The 20772-nt window shown below is 38.0% G+C and overlaps 1 protein-coding gene across 7 annotated transcripts in view; it reads right to left on the bottom strand.

Moving 5' to 3' along the window:
- Positions 1 to 347: 347 nt before the first annotated feature.
- The window catches only part of PPD5 (PsbP domain protein (Mog1/PsbP/DUF1795-like photosystem II reaction center PsbP family protein)), a 199858-nt gene continuing 179433 nt past the window's right edge, over positions 348 to 20772 (bottom strand). For 2 of the 7 annotated variants that reach the window (XR_016361942.1, XR_016361946.1), the window contains 4 exons: positions 5704 to 5753; positions 1814 to 1933; positions 1634 to 1699; positions 348 to 601 (listed from right to left, as the gene is read on the bottom strand). Coding sequence is in view for 1 of the 7 variants with exons in the window: in XM_089818395.1 (XP_089674521.1) it covers positions 1835 to 1933; positions 5704 to 5753 (149 nt within the window). In the remaining 6 variants the exon portion in view is untranslated. Of the gene's footprint in view, positions 602 to 1581; positions 1700 to 1813; positions 1934 to 5703; positions 5754 to 20772 lie in introns of those variants that run through there. The other 5 variants (XR_016361943.1, XR_016361945.1, XR_016361944.1 and 2 more) reach the window with 5 other exon arrangements.

Raw genomic sequence — 20772 nt, 5'->3', positions numbered from 1 at the left:
TCCCATCATGAGTATGATAATGTATGCTAATAGGGAGGGGTAGAGGGAAGGGGAGAAGAGAGGAGAATTATCCATAGGCTCAACTAGGGTCATCATAGTTATCATTGATTTCCATATCATACAATGTTGGTTATAGGACCAAGGAGCCACATTCCTCAAAATGACATAGCTTGCTGCTTATATATAGTATCTTCTATTTTGATGCTCTAACAAGGTAAGAGGCATTTCGTGAACTCTTAAGAAATACTTTGAACTAATCCATGCTTTTGCTTTATCCAAAAAAACTATTGTTTTAAGAGTATTTCTAACAAACTCTAAAAATGAAATTGAAACGGTATCAAACCAGATAAATAACAGTAGGAACTAACCTGATTTATATTTCTAAAAGAATGGATTATTAACAATGTACATTATTACAAAACTTATGCTTGTACTGAAAATGTTATATGAAGTTAACAACTCAAGCCCACGAATGATAAACTAAAAATCAAACTTCTTGTGATACCACACACATTGCTTGACTCTTGACTTTGACCCAGTTAACTGTTTCCAATTAGAGCTTATCTTCATCCTTGAATTTCATGCTAAGAATTGTAGGCTCCTGCACACAAGTAGTCATTTCAAATGAAGCATTTTATCTTTCATCACATGCTGAAAAATATGAATAATATTATGTTTTCATTCAGTGAAACTACTAAGAACTATGGCTTTGAACGAGCAGATACATTTAATGAAACTAAAAGGAAAATATGGTTTTTCTTTTTTAAAGATGTTTTGAGCTTTTTGTCAAAGAACAGAAATTCACTTTATTCTAAGAAAAGAAGTGGCCTTAAAAGGCTTCATAAGTGAATTCGCAGTTCTTCTGATTATATTGCAGCTGCATACATCTTTGGATTACTTGCAATGGTCTTTTAGATATGACCTTGACTATGGAGTGGACACCAAGGATATATATATATATACCTCTTCACCAAATTGGACAAAGAATCATCCATCACTCCTGCAAGCAGTTGACAAGGATGTGTAGCATATAGTGACCAATTAATATTGGTAATCTAACACGCATTCAGGCCAGCAGCTTAAGGAAGGAAAAAAAAAGTTTAAACAAGAAATAGGATTGATGTTGCAAATGATAGGTGCAGTATCAAGATGTGCATATTAGAGATGTCAAACCTATTGCAGACCTCATTTTAGAGGCCCCTGTACAGAATGGTTCTCTATGAAATCATAGAGCTACTGAAGCTTTGACAAGAGCACTGTAGAATGCTGCAAAGTACATTGATGCAAGCAATAGATGAAGAACACAGGACCAAAACCAATAGTTATGTTTGAGGCGTTGTAGGGGAATCAAAGATTCGTACCATTAGACTCAAGGAATGATATTGAAACTGAGCTTTGATTAAAATACATCACTCATATCTAATTACTAGAAGAATTATATTGTAATAGAGTAGAACATAGCAACCTAAAACCAATTATATGACTTGAGTGTTGACATTGATACAGGGTATGACATCCAGTTTGTAAAACAAATGCATGCCAATCAAATTAACATGAATCAATCTGAACTTTTCCTCTTACAAGTATTTAAATGAGGGACCATGGTTCTAGGGAATAGCCCTCACAAGTGTACCTCTCTATAGTAATCATTAGCATTCTAGAGATTGACAGCTCCTTTAAACTTCCACTTCTTCCCTAGCTGCGTTTGCCAAATCACAAACAATGAAATCAAATATCTAAAAACATTGATAGCTTATAAAATGTAGAAATCAAAGATTCTTTACAAGAAAGACATCCATCATGCATAACTAACCCTTGGTGTTTGTGGTATTGATCACCAAAATCTCCATGGATCTTTGTAAGGAGGAACATAATTTTGTGTTGGAGGAAGCAAAGAAAATGAGGATATGCTTTTCCGAAGCAAAGGTTCCATCTGCAAAACATATCACACCAGGCCTTATCAAACAAAAATTATATTGAAATGACATATCAACCATTTGTTTTTGCCAATGGATTATAATGACATATTTTTCATTTTTCTGCTTAAGATATAAGTCATTGGACTTCTTGAGCTTGGGAGATGCTTAGATAATAATATTGAACCAAAGAAATTTTTTGGTGCAAAATGTCTGTACAGTTCTACCTATGCTGTTTATGTAAATCATTTATTCTATCAGCTGCAAAATTCTAATAGTATGATTGTAAGTGTATTATATTCTAAATCTTTTAGCATTCACATTATCCAAAATGTAAAAACCTAAATGCATTGAAAACAAGCAATGGGTCAAAGTGTAACTTATCTTAGTCCCCACTATTATATTTAAAAACATAAATTTTATATCATTATAATGCATGCCAGATTACATAAAGCAAGTTAAGGCATTTTTTAATTTTGAATTGCCAAATTACAGATAAATACTTCAACTAGTGCAGTGAGATTTGAAACTGATGGGAAGTGGAACTAATTACAGAATAAAATGTCGTTACAAAAAATACCATGAAGGGGACATGTTAGTCAGGTTAACCTCTCTGATAAGGGCCAATATTGGTATAATGGCAAGGAACGTAATCATGTTAAGAATTGCTACATGGAATATGTGGGTGAACTCACTACAAGATATAGAGAAACTAGAAAGCAAACTTTTTCTGCATTGAGAACTTGCGAGTTGTTATCTATAATGTCCCCTCTTTTTAATGTCCCCCTTTTTTATGACATACTGTTTTGTGAGCATTGGCTTCCAGATTTCTTAAAGGTTTCCAGGTGGGCTTCAAGAATTATAGCATTCTGGAAGAGCCAGTTTAGGGCTTTCTTGGCATTCGGTGTTAGTTTAGAGGCCAGTCACTGCTCTAGTTGGTGACAATGCTTCTATTTATATTAAGTGCTCATTCAGCATGAGTCTTTCTATGTTTTCTTGGGTTTGTTCTCCAGAGTTCTTGGAGAACACTGCTATTTATAGTCAGTACTCATTTCAACACCAATCATCATCCTTCAGCATCAGTTATTTTCTAGCATGATATACTTTTGTTTCCGGTGTCTTAGTGAACTTTTTGTAAGGTGATTACTAATATTTTAATATTGGACTCAAGTAATAAAGTGACTTTTATTATTCATTTTACTTTTTTAAAATCAAAAAGTTGATCTTTTGTTCCCCAAGTTGGATGCCCAAGTGATGTAGGGGACTTAAGTCATTCCAGAATGTTTTGAGAATTTATTTGAAATAAAATTAAATACTTAAATGCTAAAATACCCCAATTGCCTCCAAACTCTATAATTTGGAGTTTTAGCTCTTATTTATCTCATTCAGATATTGCATACAAGAGATTTTGCTGGAATGAACAAAGAGGATCTTGCGAGACCGAGAATAAAAGTCCTTGTTCAATACACTAGTTTAAGAGGTTAAAGATCCTCCTTATCTGGTCTGGTGTTTTCACACAGGAAACACATTGGTTTTCATAGATTTTCCAGAATCAGATTTTGAAGAAAATGCAAACATGCAAGGCATTTTGATTGCAGAATTGTGGGCTTGCGTTTTGAAAAATAGAAGAGATTTTTGGGAGTTTTTGGTCAGTGTTTTAGTTCTCTTAATCTGGTCACGGAACCTTCTTTTGGCATTAAAAAAGAAGCCAGAAATGCTTCAAATTTGTGGGTGAGTTATGTTACAGTTTTCCAACGCAAGGATATGATAGTTGTTTAAGGGTATTTCCTGCAGGTTAGTTTGTATCTTGGAGGGATCAAATATGTTTGTGGGTAATCAATATTGATTTTTCTCCTTCCTACTGAGGTTTGAGAAGTTCATTATCAGCCCCAATCTTAAACCTGGGCTTGAGAAGATTATAAACTGAAAAGAAGTCCATTTCATTGCATATTGTGTTAGATATGTAAAGCTGATGAGATCATTACCTTTTCTATGATATTGTGACTTGAAATCACTCACTGCTACCCTGTAACAGTAGTAACTGCCACAGGTGACCTGCAATCACATAAAACATGACTCTTTAATGGTGCTAGGTGAAGCCGGGGGCATGTATTGACCACTGTTAGTAGCTAGGTTTGGCTCAGGTGTGTTGGAAAAGAAGTATCAAAGGTAGTCTTCATTGCTATAACCTGTGAAATACCATTTCGGACCTGCAAATCAGTGTTACTCGGGGACATGTTTCTAGCAAAATTTGACCCATCCCCGTTTCTGAGATGTCCCGAGAACTCAGAAACTTCCGGAAACCTTTACCTTGGCTGTCCCATAAAATCAATGTTTCAATTTTGATAATTTGTTTGGTTTCCACTCTCATGTGAACTCTAAAGTTATATTATTTAACACAAACATTATATGTTAAGGTTCTAAATTCATATAAGCAAGCTTTATACATGTTTTTATATGAATATTTAAAATTTTCATGTATATCTTAAATTTTCCCTATTTGTTATATAGCAGTTCCCACTGCTGTCCCCTGCTCCAAAAATAAATCCATCCTGGAAACCCACTTCCTCATCCCCCCTTCCCCTCATCCCAGAAACCTGGGGTAACATAGCTACAAATCAACTGATGTTTGTTATCACAATATATTTGCATGTTACTGTTCAGTCAGGATGTTGCTGTGGCTTCCATTGTGTGTGTATTTTCATCCCAACTTGAATACAAGGTGAAATCAAAGGCAAAACAGCACCGCAGTCCCTGTGCCCAGAGGGATGATATAGTGTCAAATATATCAGAATTCTGTGCTAGCGGAAATCTCTATATGAATGTTCATGTGCTTTGATTCCTGTTGGATTTATTGGTATAGACAAAAAAGTAGGGGGTGTTCTTACATTACCTTGGTTAAGAATGAATGACCAATCTGTTTGAGTGCTATGTATCTGTCACATACTACACATACCATATGGGTGAATTGGACGTAATGACTAAATAGAAGGCTGTTATGAAAATTCCACAAATGGGAGAAGTTACGCAGGGTGATCTCTATGATGAGGTGATATTGGCATAATGGCAAGGAAGGTAATCATGTTTAGAATTGCTATATGGAAGCAACATATGGATGAATTCACTACAAAACAAAACAAAACAAACCTATAAAGAAAAGGTAGAAACCTAGGGAGAATTTTCCTTTATTTATTGCATTGAGAGTTGTTATCATGGTTAAGAATGAATAGACAATCAGTTTGAGTGCTATGTATATGTCACATGCTGCACATGCCGTATGGTTGAGTTAACTCCAAAATAAGCAAAGCATGGAAAAAAAAAAGGGTAGAAATTCTTAGGAGAATGTTCCTTTTGTCCCACTGAGAGTTGTCAGCTCATCTACGAATGAATGAGACAATCGGTTTGGGTGCTATATACATGTCAAATGCAGAACATATTTCTCTAGATTCACAAGATGCAGATAAGATTTTTATAGGCAATGATAATGCTTAGATTCAAAATAAATGACAATGAATATGTTCAAGATAGAATCTTTCATGAAGTCCAATTTATTTAGGATATAAATCTAATCTTTCATTATTCGTAGATTACATGAAGGAGAAATCCTAATGGAATGAGCTGAATAACATTGGTTAAAGTTTTGTTTGCAGACATATTCTTAGCAGGTTTATGATAATTTGGAGCTTAAAAGTTACCCTTCTAATACATCATAGTAGATTCTCATCGCTATTATAAACAATCAATATTTAATAAAAAATGAAGGGATAAAATTTGAATCCATACTCACCATATTCCAACTTGAACTAAGCGCAGAAGCATTCAGTGAATATAAGTATCCTGCAGCCCAAAGACCACAATTTTCTTCATGAAACAGCATTGTTATATAAATCAATTCAAATGACAAGCTAAAAACATCACTATACAAGAAGCAGTTCAGCTTACAATTACTTATAACATTACATTATATGCACTATTATTTTTACAGTTTTATGAATGCTTTCCAGAAGTGTTAAAGTCATTTATTACATATAGTGATGGGTAACAAATGATTCAAACTAGTGTAGACTAAATTACTCTAGTTATGATAGAGATTCAGATTCAGTAATGTTGATGTCAGTTTTTATACCACATAACATATTAGCAATTGAACATCTAATACGGAGTATCAAACACACAATTCCTCTCTTGAAAAGTTAATGCTCATGGGACATGAGAATAACTCCAATGTTCCTCACACCTGTGGATACTCACTCAATTTATCAACGTGATCTGCTGGTAATCACGTAGGCAGCCTTACACTAATTGTTGAGGATGACTTGGACTTTGGTGGGATGATGGAGATGGTGATTCGGTGTGGATGCTAGATGATGTTGGTGTGAAAGTGATGGTGGTGGAGGGTGAATGGTTCTTATGACTGGTATCTTTCTAACTCTCTTCTTCTAAATTCTAAGTCCTAAACTACTTGCTATCCTACTCCTACTCCTATGGATGGAAGATTAGCAAATGGATTGGGATCGAATCTAATGAAAGTTGACGAACGGCTCCACCTCCATAGATGCAATGATTCAAAAGAAAAATAAACTAGTTTACTACACAAGGCTTCCCAACAAGCCGCTAGGATGCTAGTGGCCTAGTATTGGTCCCTATCAAACATCTACTAATGCTACCATGCAACTATCCATCTACTTTACTCTTGCTTAACAACTTGAAATGCAACCAACTTTAACAATTTGAAAGGAAATTTTACTCTAACTATTTGGAAGTAGAAACCATGCAATAATACCGAAGGCTCTTAATCACCATGCAAGTCACAATAATGAGAAAGAAATAGAGAATTTTGGCATCATCTTTGCAACAATTTTCTCCAACCATTACAAATGAGAGCAAATGGCCTTATATAGAGACCAAAATGTACAACTAACGGTAGAGATAAAGAGGCAAAACCGACGATCCAAATTGAATCCTAGAAACCCTAATTAGGGTTGCCACCCCATCGGCCAATGAGAAGATGCCACCTCGTCAATGGACCAATGAAAAAAGTGGAAAAGTGGCAACCAATGAGAAGGCACCAAAATGGTGGCCAATCAGAATTAGACACTTGTCCTATCCTAGAAGAAAGAGAAATTGCCACTTGGGCTTACATCAAATGATTTTCTAATATAACTCTCCCTTTTTCTTTCATTCTTTTAGCTAAGGCAATGAACTTAGCTAGCCTTTCATTGACTTCTTCCATGGGAGGACAAGATGTATGCTTTATCTTGAGCTCAGCTGATTTCATCATGCTGCTTGCTGTCTGTAGTGTCTTCTCATGGTCCTCCTCACACTCTTTTGCAAATCCGATAAATGCATTGAGGGAGGAAAGGGTGCCCAAATGTTTCTTCTTGATAGCAACCTTTCCTAACTCATCCAATCTTGATCCAAGTCTTGTCTCATCAATGTCTTCTTCTCTGATGTCTTCAAAATCAAGTGCCACCCCAACGTTGCTCATCATAGTTGAAAAGGAAGTGTCAACGCTTGGGCTATGCTGTGCAACTACTTTCTGTATCTCCTCAAGTGTTCTCAATCTAGTAGTCAAGGCGACAAACCAAGATTCAACTGTACTCAATCCTCTCTCATCAACCAACTTGGCCCTTTCCAAATATGCCTCTGGAAGCCCGATGAATGCATGTAGCCTAGGAATAGCCAAATCCTTGATTGGGAGGAAATCTTTCCACTCTTCTTCAAATATTCTAAATTTGTTTCTAACAGTCACCAATAACCGAAATGTCGAGATGAAGGAAGGCAAGAAATTTCGCCATCTTGGATTGTATCATGGATCTAATCCCTGACTTCATGTAGCTGAGCTGATATCTCTTCTAGGTTGCTCCTACTATCTTGAGGAAGGGCTTCCTAGTGCAACTGTTGGATAGGCTGGCAATATCTCCAATATTTGTTCTTGGCCTCCAACTTTATGATCCTTTCATTTGCCTTCCTTAACCTTTCTTTGATTGAAGCTATACCTCCTAGATCTCTTTACATTCCATATCATCCCTGTTTCTTCCCAAGTTGTGTTCCACTATCTCATATTCCTGGGCCGCAATCTCATCCACTGCCTTATTGATTGTTGGTATAGCAATTTGAACCTTTCGGTGACCATCATTGTCGCTCTTGATTACCTTTGCCACTATTTTTGTCATTTGTTTCTGGTTCTCACTATCACCCTTTTCTATTAATCCTTGGACGTCTTCCACTATTTGGGCAGTTACTACCTCACCTCTTGGCATAAGCATTTTCCTTAACCATAGTGGTGCAGTGCATCTCCCCAAATCTAGATTTAGTTCGACTAACGAAACATCACCAATGGCCTCGGGTGCTTGACTTATTTCCTCAATATCAATCGGCCCATCTTCTTCATTAGTAACTACCATGTTATCTCCACATTGGTTTTCTGAGAGAGGGGAGTACTCAATGCTCTCACTGTAACCACTTGATTCCGAATCGGAGCTCACCTCTACCGCAGCCCCTTTATCACTTGAATTGACCTCTTGGCTTCTAGCCTCAATTATACTTTCTCTTGATGGTGTTGTGTGCTGTCTCTTTGTTGGAGGTTTCGGATGTTCTTTGCTCTTCTCAACATCCAAAGCCCTTTTCTTGCTTCTAACTGTTTCTTGTTGCCTACTACTTCTTTTTCCCTTTTGTTCGACTAATTCTGTTGGACCCTCTTTTGGCTTCATCTTCTCATAAGGGGAATCCGTTGACTTTGTAGTTTCCTTAATCTTTCATTATACCACGACTTGGTATGCAAATCAACTACTCTTGAAACTGCCTCCAAGGAAGGATCCTAATGATTATCCCAATCTACTGGATTCAACTATGTTCCTTCTACTATATTATAATCTTCTCTTAACATGTTTCCATCATCTTCCAGTTAATCGAGAATATCAAGGCCTCTCCATTTGATATCTCTCATCATGTTCACCGACAATCTTGAAAAAGCTAACTTTCTCACATGAAAGTCATCCTTGGCATTGGCCCAAAAGTCTTCTATAGTGGGAACATGTTTAAATGCATTTCCATGAGATACCTTGATAAGAACATTAGGATCGAACCCTTGCCTTGCTCTATACCATCCTAGATGATACCATTCCAATTCCTTTTCTGTAGCTACAAAGACAACCCGATTGGGGCAACTATCATTGCTAATTCTGAATGAGAAGGTAATCCCTGTCTTACCCTCGAGTTTCATTTAAGGCTCAAGTTGCCTAGCTAATTCCATCAAAACTACCTTGTCGGGTGGGTATCTTGGAAGCCTCTTGGGACAAACTATACTTCCTGCTACTCTAATGTAGGTGAATTGTAGAAATTGGATAAACCAACTCCCATACTTCTTTATCTTTGCTTTTGCTTCCGATGAAAGTCTCTTAGCAGATGTCCCTTGTAATACCCTTACTGTCTTCATGGCGAAGGCATCACAAAACATTTTGTAATCCTTGTTGTTGTGCAAATGAAGTTGAGGATAGCATTCATGCACCAAATATTGCCCCGGCCTACTGCCAACTTCTCCTAAGGCCTTAAGTCTCAAACTCTTATAGAATCTAGCAATTAGGTAAAACAGATAGGATCCCATGTAGAATTGCTTCTGGTTTTGTACGGTTCTAAGTTGCAACTGTAGGTTCTCGCTTATGATCCTAGCCCAATCAAATCTTCTTTTTCCCTTTTCAATTTCATCAATAAAGTACATCCAGTTTTCGAATTGCATACCTTGAGCTAGGCCCATGATCCGGCTGAGAAGCACAATGAGATCATATTCTGATTTGAAGTCCACCACTGTAAGCTTTGATGACCTGGTTACGCCTTTCTTTCCCTCATGTAGCCAATCCTACTTTAGATGTGTGAAATAGACCTCCTAGTTATCCTGAAATGATTTGGCTACCTAATCCATCATCACCATTGTCATGCTCTTGTATTGGGGAATGTTGAATGCTTCTTCGGCCGCTTGTCCGCCAATATTGGCGAACACCCTCTTCCCTTCATCAAAAATGATGGATTTACTGATCAGATCAAACCTGGATGCACATTCCATAACCAATTTTGGACAAGGCAAGGTAGGATGAAAAGTTGTTGCGTGTACAATTCCGCTCCTATATATCTTCTTTGCCAAGGGGGATTGTCCTTCCTTTAGTCTGTCTTTTATCTGTAACATATTTACTGTACCAACATTGGTATCGGTTATTCGCCTCATTTTCGGGACGAAAGTTGTTTTGGGCATCATATCCTCTTTTTCTTTCTTAGTGTTTGTTCCCTTAGGGTTCTTGCTTACACTAACATCTACCATCCTAAACACTTATTTCTGCCCCTTCGTTCTAAGTAATATGGACTACCCTTATTGATCTCCAACCTTCTTTCTATCGATGGATTCTACACTTATTTTTGTCTCGCCAAATGCCCTATCACTACACTTATCAATCTCCAATCTTCAACCTAGGGGTAGGACTACCACTTATTTCTGCCTTGCCGTTGCCTTAGGATGGACTACACTTATATCTCCCTCTCCAATACCTAGGGTGGTCTAGCTTATTTCTGCCTCTTCGAATGTCCTATTATGGATTCTACACTTATCAATCTCCAAACTTCATCCTATGATGAGATGATGAAGTGGTGGATGATGAATGCAAGAAGTGGTCTTCAACCTATGATGAGATGATGAAGTGGTGGATGATGAATGCAAGAAGAACCAAGGGAAATAATATCTAGATAAGAACGAAAGAGAGAAATCAGCTTAAGGACCCCTTTCAACTCTAAATGATTTGAAGTTACCTTTACCAATAGCTGGGTCTTCTTTTTGGAATTTAGGATCAGACTTAAAGAATTTTAAATCCCTTGCAAATCTTGAGGCCCTAGCTGGAAAGATCAGAATTTAGTGCTCTCGGAATTGTCCGCCATTTGCCCAAAATCAAACCTTTATCATGTGTTTCTTCCTCTAAGGAAAATCGTCCAAGCTTGGGAGAAAATCGCAGCCCTTAGAAGATATAAAATCAGACCTCAAAAATCAGCTAGGGCATGGAAACAAAAATCGCAGTCCTGTAGCAAACACAAAATCAAACTTGGATAACAATCAATCTGCCCTCCAACCTTGCAATTCTGAAAATGTTTCCCCTTGCCAAAACAAATCGCTAAGAATAGGAAGTCTGATTTGCATTAGAGAAAATTGCCAATCATGGGAAATTTGCCTTTAATCATGAAAAATTGCCAATGGTACAGATCTGCCCTCAATCATGGAAAATTGCCAAACATAGAGATCTCTACCATAAAGAAATTTGCCAACAATAATGCCAATTTGCCTTAGCTGATGTCATGTCCCCTTTCTAGCGACATGATTCCTACAGTAGATTTGCCTATCATTGGCTCTCGTAGACAAATGTTTTTGGAGAGAGAGTCATCCTATTGCCAGATGATTGGATTTTGCTCTCGGAGAGTTATAATTAATCCTACATCTAGTAAGTGGGGCCTACATGTTCTAATGTTGAATTGAGATTGCACTTTTAATTTTATAAAGTTATTTATTTAATTTTATAAAGTTATTTAATAATAAAGTGCATTATAATAAGATTTTATTAAGAGATGTTTCTAGAAGCTCCCAGTGACTTCTTAAAAAAATGAATAAATAGAGGGCAGGAGGCACCCATTTGGACAAGCAGTTTTGTGAATTCGACTTCTATTCTTGTTGGAGCAATTTGTAGTCACTTGGTCTGCAAATTCTCAAATTATCTTTGGGAACGAAAACTCCCATTGATAAGCAATTTTGAGGGTGTGGAATATCACCTGAATTATTACAAATTGGAGGTGACGCTACAGTCATTTCATCAGGGCAGAAATTCGGGCCTAAGGCCAATTGCAAGAATCACTACATGGAGACTATTAGCAGTATAGGTTTACTTTGAAGAAGGGAAAATAGGTCTTATGGCAGGAATTCCTCAAACCAATATGAAACAGCAGAAGCGCCTCTAGACATTGTTGCTGAAGCACTTATGAACATCGATTGCATTAAGGATTAAAATGCATCATTCCTGAAATCAAGCCGTTGGTATTTAGAGGGGATCGGAGGTTGGAAAGCGGCCTTGTTATCCATTTTTCCACAGAAATTCGTGTATGCCGGAATCGCCATTACAGGGGGCGGGAGTATATTGTAACCTTTCATATCGGCTCCATAATTTCAAGCGACTCCAAGCACTATCCTTCCTGACAACTGGCGGACTCAGTCTCCAACAGTTTGGGCACCATTCGGGAGGTTTCGATTTATATTAAAAATTGCACAAACACAGTAGTAGCGGTAACAGGTTAAGGACGAGTTCGAAAATGCATCCCTAATTTATTGTTCCAATCGCAAATACAGTGGTGACAGTCGTCATAATAACTGGAGCAAATTCTGAATAGACCAGTGCGGTAGTTCTGGGTTTAATCTAACGGCATCAGCATTATTACCCAGATTGAGAAGGGCAGATAGTTACAAATTCGAAATCTTTCATGCGGGATTACAGTCAGAAGAAGTGCCATTTTGACAGCTCTTGGAAGCGAATAAAATCCCAGGTTCTTGTTACTGTTCTCATTGTTTGGAAACTAAGTTCAGAATTGAATATAATCAAACACTGTTATTCTTTGCCCTCAGTTATTAATATTATTTGTTATTAAAGTCTATTTCTAATGCGAATTACAAAAAAAAATTCTTTCTAAATATGGTTGAAGCTACTATTATTTGAATAGCTACTTTATTTAGTGAATTTGTTAAGACATCACATCTTCACCCAATTGTCAGTTGCATACCAAGTATTTGACGAATCATCACAATACAACATTGCTTCTTTTAGTGGCCTTTAGAGTAAGGGTCATTTCGGTGGTATCAGAGCCGTGTTCTTGCCATCCTGTTGGGTAAAACATCTTATGCAACCTTATCCCAGGTAATATACGCAGAAGAGCAACACTTAAGGGCAAACAGAAATTCAGAGGTATGGGTGAGAGACAGTCATAGAGTCCACCTAGAATTGATGACGATGAGACTAGAGAGTTCTACAGAATCATGACTACCAGACAGCAAGAAATAGCCCAGTCATTACAAACATTGACTACCATAATGGAGAGAGTTGTTCTGCCCAGGATTCAAGAACATGGTAGAGGTACGCCTGATCATGATAATAGAAGTGTGGCAAGCTCACAGGGTGCTCCTAGGCGCAAATCATGGACAGCAAATAGGCCTACTTGTCCCACTTTTCTTAGGGAGGAGGCTCAGGAGATAGAAGAAGATGACTTGCCAGAGGAATTCCAGGATGATCTCAGAGCTGCTACTACAGAATGGCAGGCATTACCACCCCATGTGCGTGAGCTACTGAACTTTGATGGCTACCTGAACCAGAGGAGAGAGCATATGAGGAGTAGCCGTCAGAACAGGAGGCCTAGAGGAAGTCATGATAATGAGTTGCAACAAGCTGCTAGTAAACTCACTTTACCATCTTTCGATGGTAGTGGACAGATGACAGCACAGGCATGGATTCATAAGTTGGATACTTTCCTAGCATTGAGGCCTATGTCAGAGATAGATGCCATCAGGTACGCTACCTTGCATTTGGAGGGCGCGGCTCATGATTGGTGGTCACACAGGATGATTACTCTGCAGCACAATCAGGTGACATCTTACCAGGACTTTGTGGATAGACTGGTTGAGCGTTTTGATAGGAAGGATCCAGAGATCTATTTTCGTGACCTCGCACAGTTGAGACAGTTAGGCAGTTTGGAGGTTTATATTAGTGAATTTCAGAGGTTGTCAGTTATGGTGCAGGATGTGTCTGAGAGATGGTTGGTTATCTTGTTCACAGAAGGATTGTTTGAACCCCTCAAGGGTTGGATTAAGGCATTCGACCCACCAACACTTTAGGAAGCTATGAGGAAAGCACGAAGTATGGAGCTTACAGCACCTTCTAGCAAGTTCACTTCTAGGAGTACTACTTCTTTCAGAGATAATAAGAAGTTTGATAAGAATAAAGGAAAGAGCATTGATGCCCAAGGAAAATCCACTACACCCTTGGATGCAGAAGCACTAAACGACCTGCGTAGGAAGAAGCTATGCTTCTATTGCAAAGGTCCATATGATAGGGACCATGATTGTCCTTTGAGACCTAAGGGAAAGGCCAATAGAGTTATGTGGGCATATTACGAAGGATCAGATTCTGACAGCACAGCACATGAGGATGATCACAGTGATACAGAGCCTGAGGAAGAGACAGGGAATTCAAAGCAAAAAGAGGAACCTAAGTTACATTTACAGCAGGGGCATTTGTCTAGTATTCAGCAGGAGGAATCCTTTAGGTTACATGGTGTTCTAGCAGGACAGAAGGTGATCACATTGGTTGATACAGGAGCTACACACAACTTCATTGATGCGCGTCTGGTTGAGCGCCGTGGTATTAAGACAGAGGAGTTTGAGGGTCTCCGAGTACAAGTTGCTGATGGATACACTCTTAAGTGTACCAGGATGGTTAGAGACATGCCTTTACGCCTGAATAATTATGAGTTCAAAGCAGATTACCATGTGGTCAATATGGGTGACTTGGATATCGTTTTGGGTATGACATGGTTACGCTTATTGGGTGAGGTCACTTTCCGACTCAAGGACATGGAGATCAAGTTTGAGGTAGATGGGAAGCAGCATGTGTTGAGAGCTATCAGGAATAGTGACATCCGAACCATTTCTCTCAGGCGATTGGAAAGATTGGTGAGGCATAATGATATTGAATGGGCAGCCATGTGTACTCTCATGCCCACAAAGGAGGAACAACAAAAGACAGAATATCACCCAAACATCCAGATATTGAGAAAGAAGTATAACAAGGTATTCAGCAATATTCCACCTGGTACACCACCTGATAGAGGGATTGAGCACATCATCGAATTAGAAGAGGGTGCTAAACCAGTTATGATTACTCCATACAAGCATCCAAAGAGGCTCAAGGATGAAATAGAGAAAACCATCAAGGAACTTCTTGCAATGGGACACATTAGACCTAGTAAGTCTCCTTTTGCTTCTTCAGTAGTTTTGGTAAAGAAGAAAGATGGTTCACTACGGATGTGCATAGATTATAGGCTGCTGAATAAGAAAACCATTAAGAATAGATATCCCATTCCGCGGATTGATGAGCTGATAGATGAACTACATGGGGCATGCTACTTTAGTAAGATTGATTTGAGATCCGTTACCACCAGATTAGAGTTAGAGAACAGGACATAGAGAAGACTGCTTTCAGATATCATTGTGGGCACTTTGAGTTTGTAGTTATGCCATTCGGGTTGACCAATGCACCAGCTACTTTCCAATCTACCATGAATAAGGTTTTCCACCATTAGCTGAGGAAGTTTGTGTTGGTTTTCTTTGATGATATCTTGGTATACAGTCGGACATGGCATGAGCATATGGAGCACTTAGAGACAGTATTGAATACCTTGCAAGCAGAGTCCTTGTATGCCAAAGAATCCAAATGTGATTTGGGTATGACCGAGTTATTATACTTAGGTCATATTATCAATAGAGAAGGAGTACGGATGGATCCTGATAAGATCCGTGCTATAGTGGAGTGGCCTATTCCTAAGAACCTGACCCAGCTAAGAGGATTCCTTGGTTTATGTGGCTTTTATCGCAGATTTGTTTGTGGATATTCACGACATGCGGCTCCTATGACAGATTTGCTAAAAAGGGGAGCCTTTGTTTGGACATCAAAGGCACAACCTTGTTTTGACAGATTTAAGGAGATCATGACTTCATGTCCGATATTAGCATTGCCCGATTTCTCGAAGCCATTTGAACTCCAGTGTGATGCTTCCGGAGATGGTATTGGGGCTGTTTTGATGCAGGACAAACACCCTATTACATATGAGAGCAGGAAACTCCATGGGCCAGAGAGATCATTCAGAATTTACGATAAGGAGATGTTAGCTATCATGCACGCATTGGCTAAATTCGGGCAATATCTAGTAGGTGGTAAGTTTTGTATAAAAACTGACCACAACAGTTTGAGACATTTCCTTGGACAGAGAGATCTCAATGATAGACAGCAAAAATGGGTGAGTAAGCTGCAGGCCTACGACTTTGATATATCATACGTTAGGGGAACTTAGAATGTGGTAGCAGACGCCTTGTCACGCAGGCCACATCTCAGTGCGATGGTTGAGATCTCTGAGGATTGGAAGCATTTGATTGTTGCAGAGTATGCTAGAGACTCTTGGGCATCTAGGATAGTTGATGAGACAATTGTTGATACTAGGTATACACTTGTGGATGAATTGATTATTTACAAGAACAGGATATTTTTAGTCCCAGGATCCAAGATGAAGTGGGCTATTATGAGGGCTCTTCATGATTCACCTATAGCTGGTCATCCTAGGTACTTTAAAACATATAGACAGGTGCGAGAACGGTTTACATGGAAAGGACTCAAGACAGATGTGTTGCAGTATGTTCATGAGTGTCATGTTTGTCAGCAGAATAAACAAGAGCACACCTTCCCAGCAGGACTCCTACAACCACTTCCCATTCCGGATCAAAAGTGGGAATGCATATCCATGGATTTCATTACAGGGTTGCCCAAGGCTCAGGGACGTGATTGCATTTATGTGGTGGTGGATAGACTGACGAAGTATGCTCACTTCTTTCCCATCACCACTACTTACACAGCAGTACAGGTAGCTGAGGTATTCTTTAGAGAGATTTTCAGGTTACATGGGATACCTCGAAGTGTCGTAAGCGACAGAGATAATAGATTCTTGAGTCATTTTTGGCAGGAGGTGTTCCGAATATGTGGCACTGAGCTCACACCCAATACTAGTTATCACCCGCAAACTGATGGACAAATGGAAATAGTGAACAAATGGGTGGAAGGCTACTTGAGGAATTACGTGGCTGATCAGCAGAAGGCATGGGTAAGATGGATTTATTTGTGTGAATATTGTTATAATACCACTTTCCACATGTCTATTCAGATGACACCTTTCCGAGCGTTATATGGGTATGATGCACCGAGCTTTATTGACTTGCTGATGGGTGATGTTCGGGTTCCACGTGCCAGGGATTTGATTCAAGAGAGTAAGGACATTATTAATGCTCTTCGGGATAACATAGCTCGGGCACAAAATCAGTATAAGCAGTATGCAGATCAAAAGAGAACAGAGAGGAGCTTTGAGGTTGGTGACATGGTTTACCTCATGCTTCAGCCATTTCGACAATCTACTCTCTAAAAGAGTGGGTCAGAGAAGCTTAAGCCTAGGTATTATGGGCCTTTCAGGATCACCAGACGAATAGGGGAATTGGCTTATGAGCTTGAGCTTCCAACAGATAGCAAAGTGTACAATGTGTTCCATGTGTCGCGCCTCAAAAAGGCGTTGGGACAGAATGTGGTACCTTCTACGGTATTACCTCCCTTGGATGATGAAGGAAAATTGATCTTAGTGCCGAAATTCATTTTGGATAGCAGGGAAAAGCAGCTCCACAGAAGGGTGATCAGAGAATATTTGGTTAAATGGAATGATCTACCAGTTGAAGATGCCACTTGGGAAAATGAAACAATTTTGCAGCATCCAGCTTTGAGATTGCTTGAGGACAAGCAATTTCAGGAAGGGCGGACTATCATGTCCCCTTTCTAGCGACATGATTCCTACAGTAGATTTGCCTATCATTGGCTCTCGTAGGCAAATGTTTTTGGAGAGAGAGTCATCCTGTTGCCAGATGATTGCATTTTGCTCTCAGAGAGTTATAATTAATCCTACATCCAGTAAGTGGGGCCTACATGTTCTAATGTTGAATTGAGATTGCACTTTTAATTTTATAAAGTTATTTATTTAATTTATAAAGTTATTTAACAATAAAGTGCATTATAATAAGATTTTATTAAAAGATGTTTCTAGAAGCTCCCAGTGACATCTTAAAAAAAATGAATAAATAGAGGGCAGGAGGCACCCATTTGGACAAGCAATTTCGTAGATTCAACTTCTATTCTTGTTGGAGCAATTTGTAGTCACTTGGTCTGCAAATTCTCAAATTATCTTTGGGAACGAAAACTCCCATTGATAAGCAATTTTGAGAGTGTGGAATATCACCTAAATTATTGCAAATTGGAGGTGACGCTACAGTCATTTCATCAGGGCAGAAATTCGAGCCTAAGGCCAATTGCAAGAATCACTACATGGAGACTGTTAGCAGTATAGGTTTACTTTGAAGAAGGGAAAACAGGTCTTATGGCAGGAATTCCTCAAACCAATATGAAATAGCAGAAGCGCCTCTAGACATTGTTGCTGAAGCACTTATGAACATCGATTGCATTAAGGATTAAAATGCATCATTCCTGAAATCAAGCCGTAGGTATTTAGAGGGGATCGGAGGTTGGAAAGCAGCCTTGTTATCTATTTTTCCACAGAAATTCGTGTATGCTGGAATCGCCATTACAGGGGGCGGGAGTATATTGTAACCTTTCATATCGGCTCCATAATTTCAAGCGACTCCAAGCACTATCATTCCTGACAACCGGCGGACTCAGTCTCCAACAGTTTGGGCACCATTCGGGAGGTTTCGATTTATATTAAAAATCGCACAAACACAACAATAGCGGTAACAAGTTAAGGACGAGTTCGAAAATGCATCCCTGATTTATGGTTCCAATCGCAAATACAGTGGTGACAGTTGTCATAATAACTGGAGCAAATTCTGAATAGAGCAGTGCGGTAGTTCTGGGTTTAATCTAACAGCATCAACATTATTACCCAGATTGAGAAGGGCAGATAGTTACAAATTCGAAATCTTTCATGCAGGATTACAGTCAAAAGAAGTGCCATTTTGACAGCTCTTGGAAGCGAATAAAATCCCAGGTTCCTGTTACTGTTCTCATTGTTTGGAAACTAAGTTCAGAATTGAATATAATCAAACACTGTTATTCTTTGCCCTCAGTTATTAATATTATTTGTTATTAAGTCTATTTCTAATGCGAATTACAAAAAAAATTTCTTTCTGAATATGGTTGAAGCTACTGTTATTTGAATAGCTACTTTATTCAGTGAATTTGTTAAGACATCACATCTTCACCCAATTGTCAGTTGCATACCAAGTATTTGACGAATCATCACAATACAACATTGCTTCTTTTAGTGGCCTTTAGAGTAAGGGTCATTTCAGCTGAAAAAAAATCACCCAAAGAAGATGCCAATCTGACTAAGGAAAATCGCTCAAAGAAGAGAAAATCTGCCCTTAGCCAAAATCGCCCAAGCACCAAAGAAGAGTGAGGAATGAAGAAATAAGGGGGAAGAGCTTCCTCTTATACCCCACTTGCCTCTCCTTCCTAGCTGGCTAACTGGGACCCTGGGAGCAAAAAATAAATTAATTAGAACACAAAATTGGCCCCCAATTAAATGCTTAGCCCGAAATTAACATTGCCAAGATGAAATTTACTTTTTCAAATTGCCAATTAGACCAAAATTGCAAAAAGAAAGTAAATAATGCCTTGGAGATGCTAAATGTTTCCATTTAATGATGATTTAGCAATTAATATGTCATTAAAATCGGATTTTGGCTAGCCAAAAGCCATTTTTTCAATATTAAATTACTAATTTCATTAAAGACTTAAAAATTTTCAAGGCAATTTTAATCCATTTGAAGCCAATTTTTTGCAATTCAATTCAAATCGATTTTGCAAAGCAATTTTTTTTTTTTCAAGATAAATCATTTTTCTAGCATTCTAAAATCAACTTTTTTCAATTCAATTTCACTATCACAAATTTTTTTTTTCACCAAAAAAATTTAAAAATTTCTGAAACAATTAAATCTGAAAAGATTTTTTGTTTTGAAAATGTTCAAGACTACAATTCTTTCCAATTTCCATAATCTGTCTAATTCTAAAAAATTTGCAAATTTATCCTGCTAGGTATTGTTCTAACCATCGAAAAAAAGTTATCTTTGAAATCGTTTAGCCTAAGGATAAAATTACAAGTTCCGGAAAATCAAGTTAAGACCAGGTGAAAAACAAATCTAACAATATCTTTCTTGGCCCTAAGGTGTCCAAGGCGTAAAATTTTCTAATATCCAAATTTTTTGGACAACTTCAAAAATTATTGCCAAGGCAATAAAAAAAAGGGGTTCCCAAAAATTTTGGGGCAATGGTGTGAGAAACTCACAACAAGTAATTGCACCAATCTTTCTCAAAAGAATGTAAAGTGTAAACACAAAACACAGTCATCGAATACTATAAGTGGTCACAAGTTTTTTCGAAGTGTTTTATTTAGCAAAAATGATTACAAATCAACAGCTTCAGCAACTAAGACCAATATTTCAAACATAGGTATCAAGCCCTACTAGGAGCCCCAAAGATGAAAACATGTTGAATTAGTGCACATAAAAAATTTGGCCTATTATCTCCTCAATTTGTCAGGGGCTTTTTTTTGACTTCCTGTGCTTGTCCCATTTCAATATCTTTGTTTACAATTTATATATTGCTTCAAAAATTAGATATTGAATTAACATAAAATTTATATATTAATAGAAAATTCAGAATCGAAAAAAATGATACAGGAAAAGCATGTTAATGTCCACTCTAAAATTTGTCTTCCAATATGAAATAAAATCCTACAACATTTCATATTATTCTTTTTTGTAGTGGATTCTCCAAGCTTTTATAGAATTTCAAGCAAACATTCCTTGAAGTTTTGAACTACATCCCAGACCTAAGACAAGAAAAATGCAATTCTCTGGTGGGGTAGCATGCACAAGTAGAGGAATCTATGAACCTACCAGTTATTTGAATAGAATCTCAAAGGGAAAAGAAATATAGGCAAAATGAGGAGAAGAAAACGAACT

Source organism: Cupressus sempervirens, chromosome 3 (assembly GCF_028749045.1).
Source record: "Cupressus sempervirens isolate cs-2001-9-10 chromosome 3, ASM2874904v1, whole genome shotgun sequence".
In the NCBI taxonomy this organism is placed as follows: Eukaryota; Viridiplantae; Streptophyta; class Pinopsida; order Cupressales; family Cupressaceae; genus Cupressus; species Cupressus sempervirens.
This window is presented reverse-complemented; position numbering and strand designations above follow the sequence as displayed.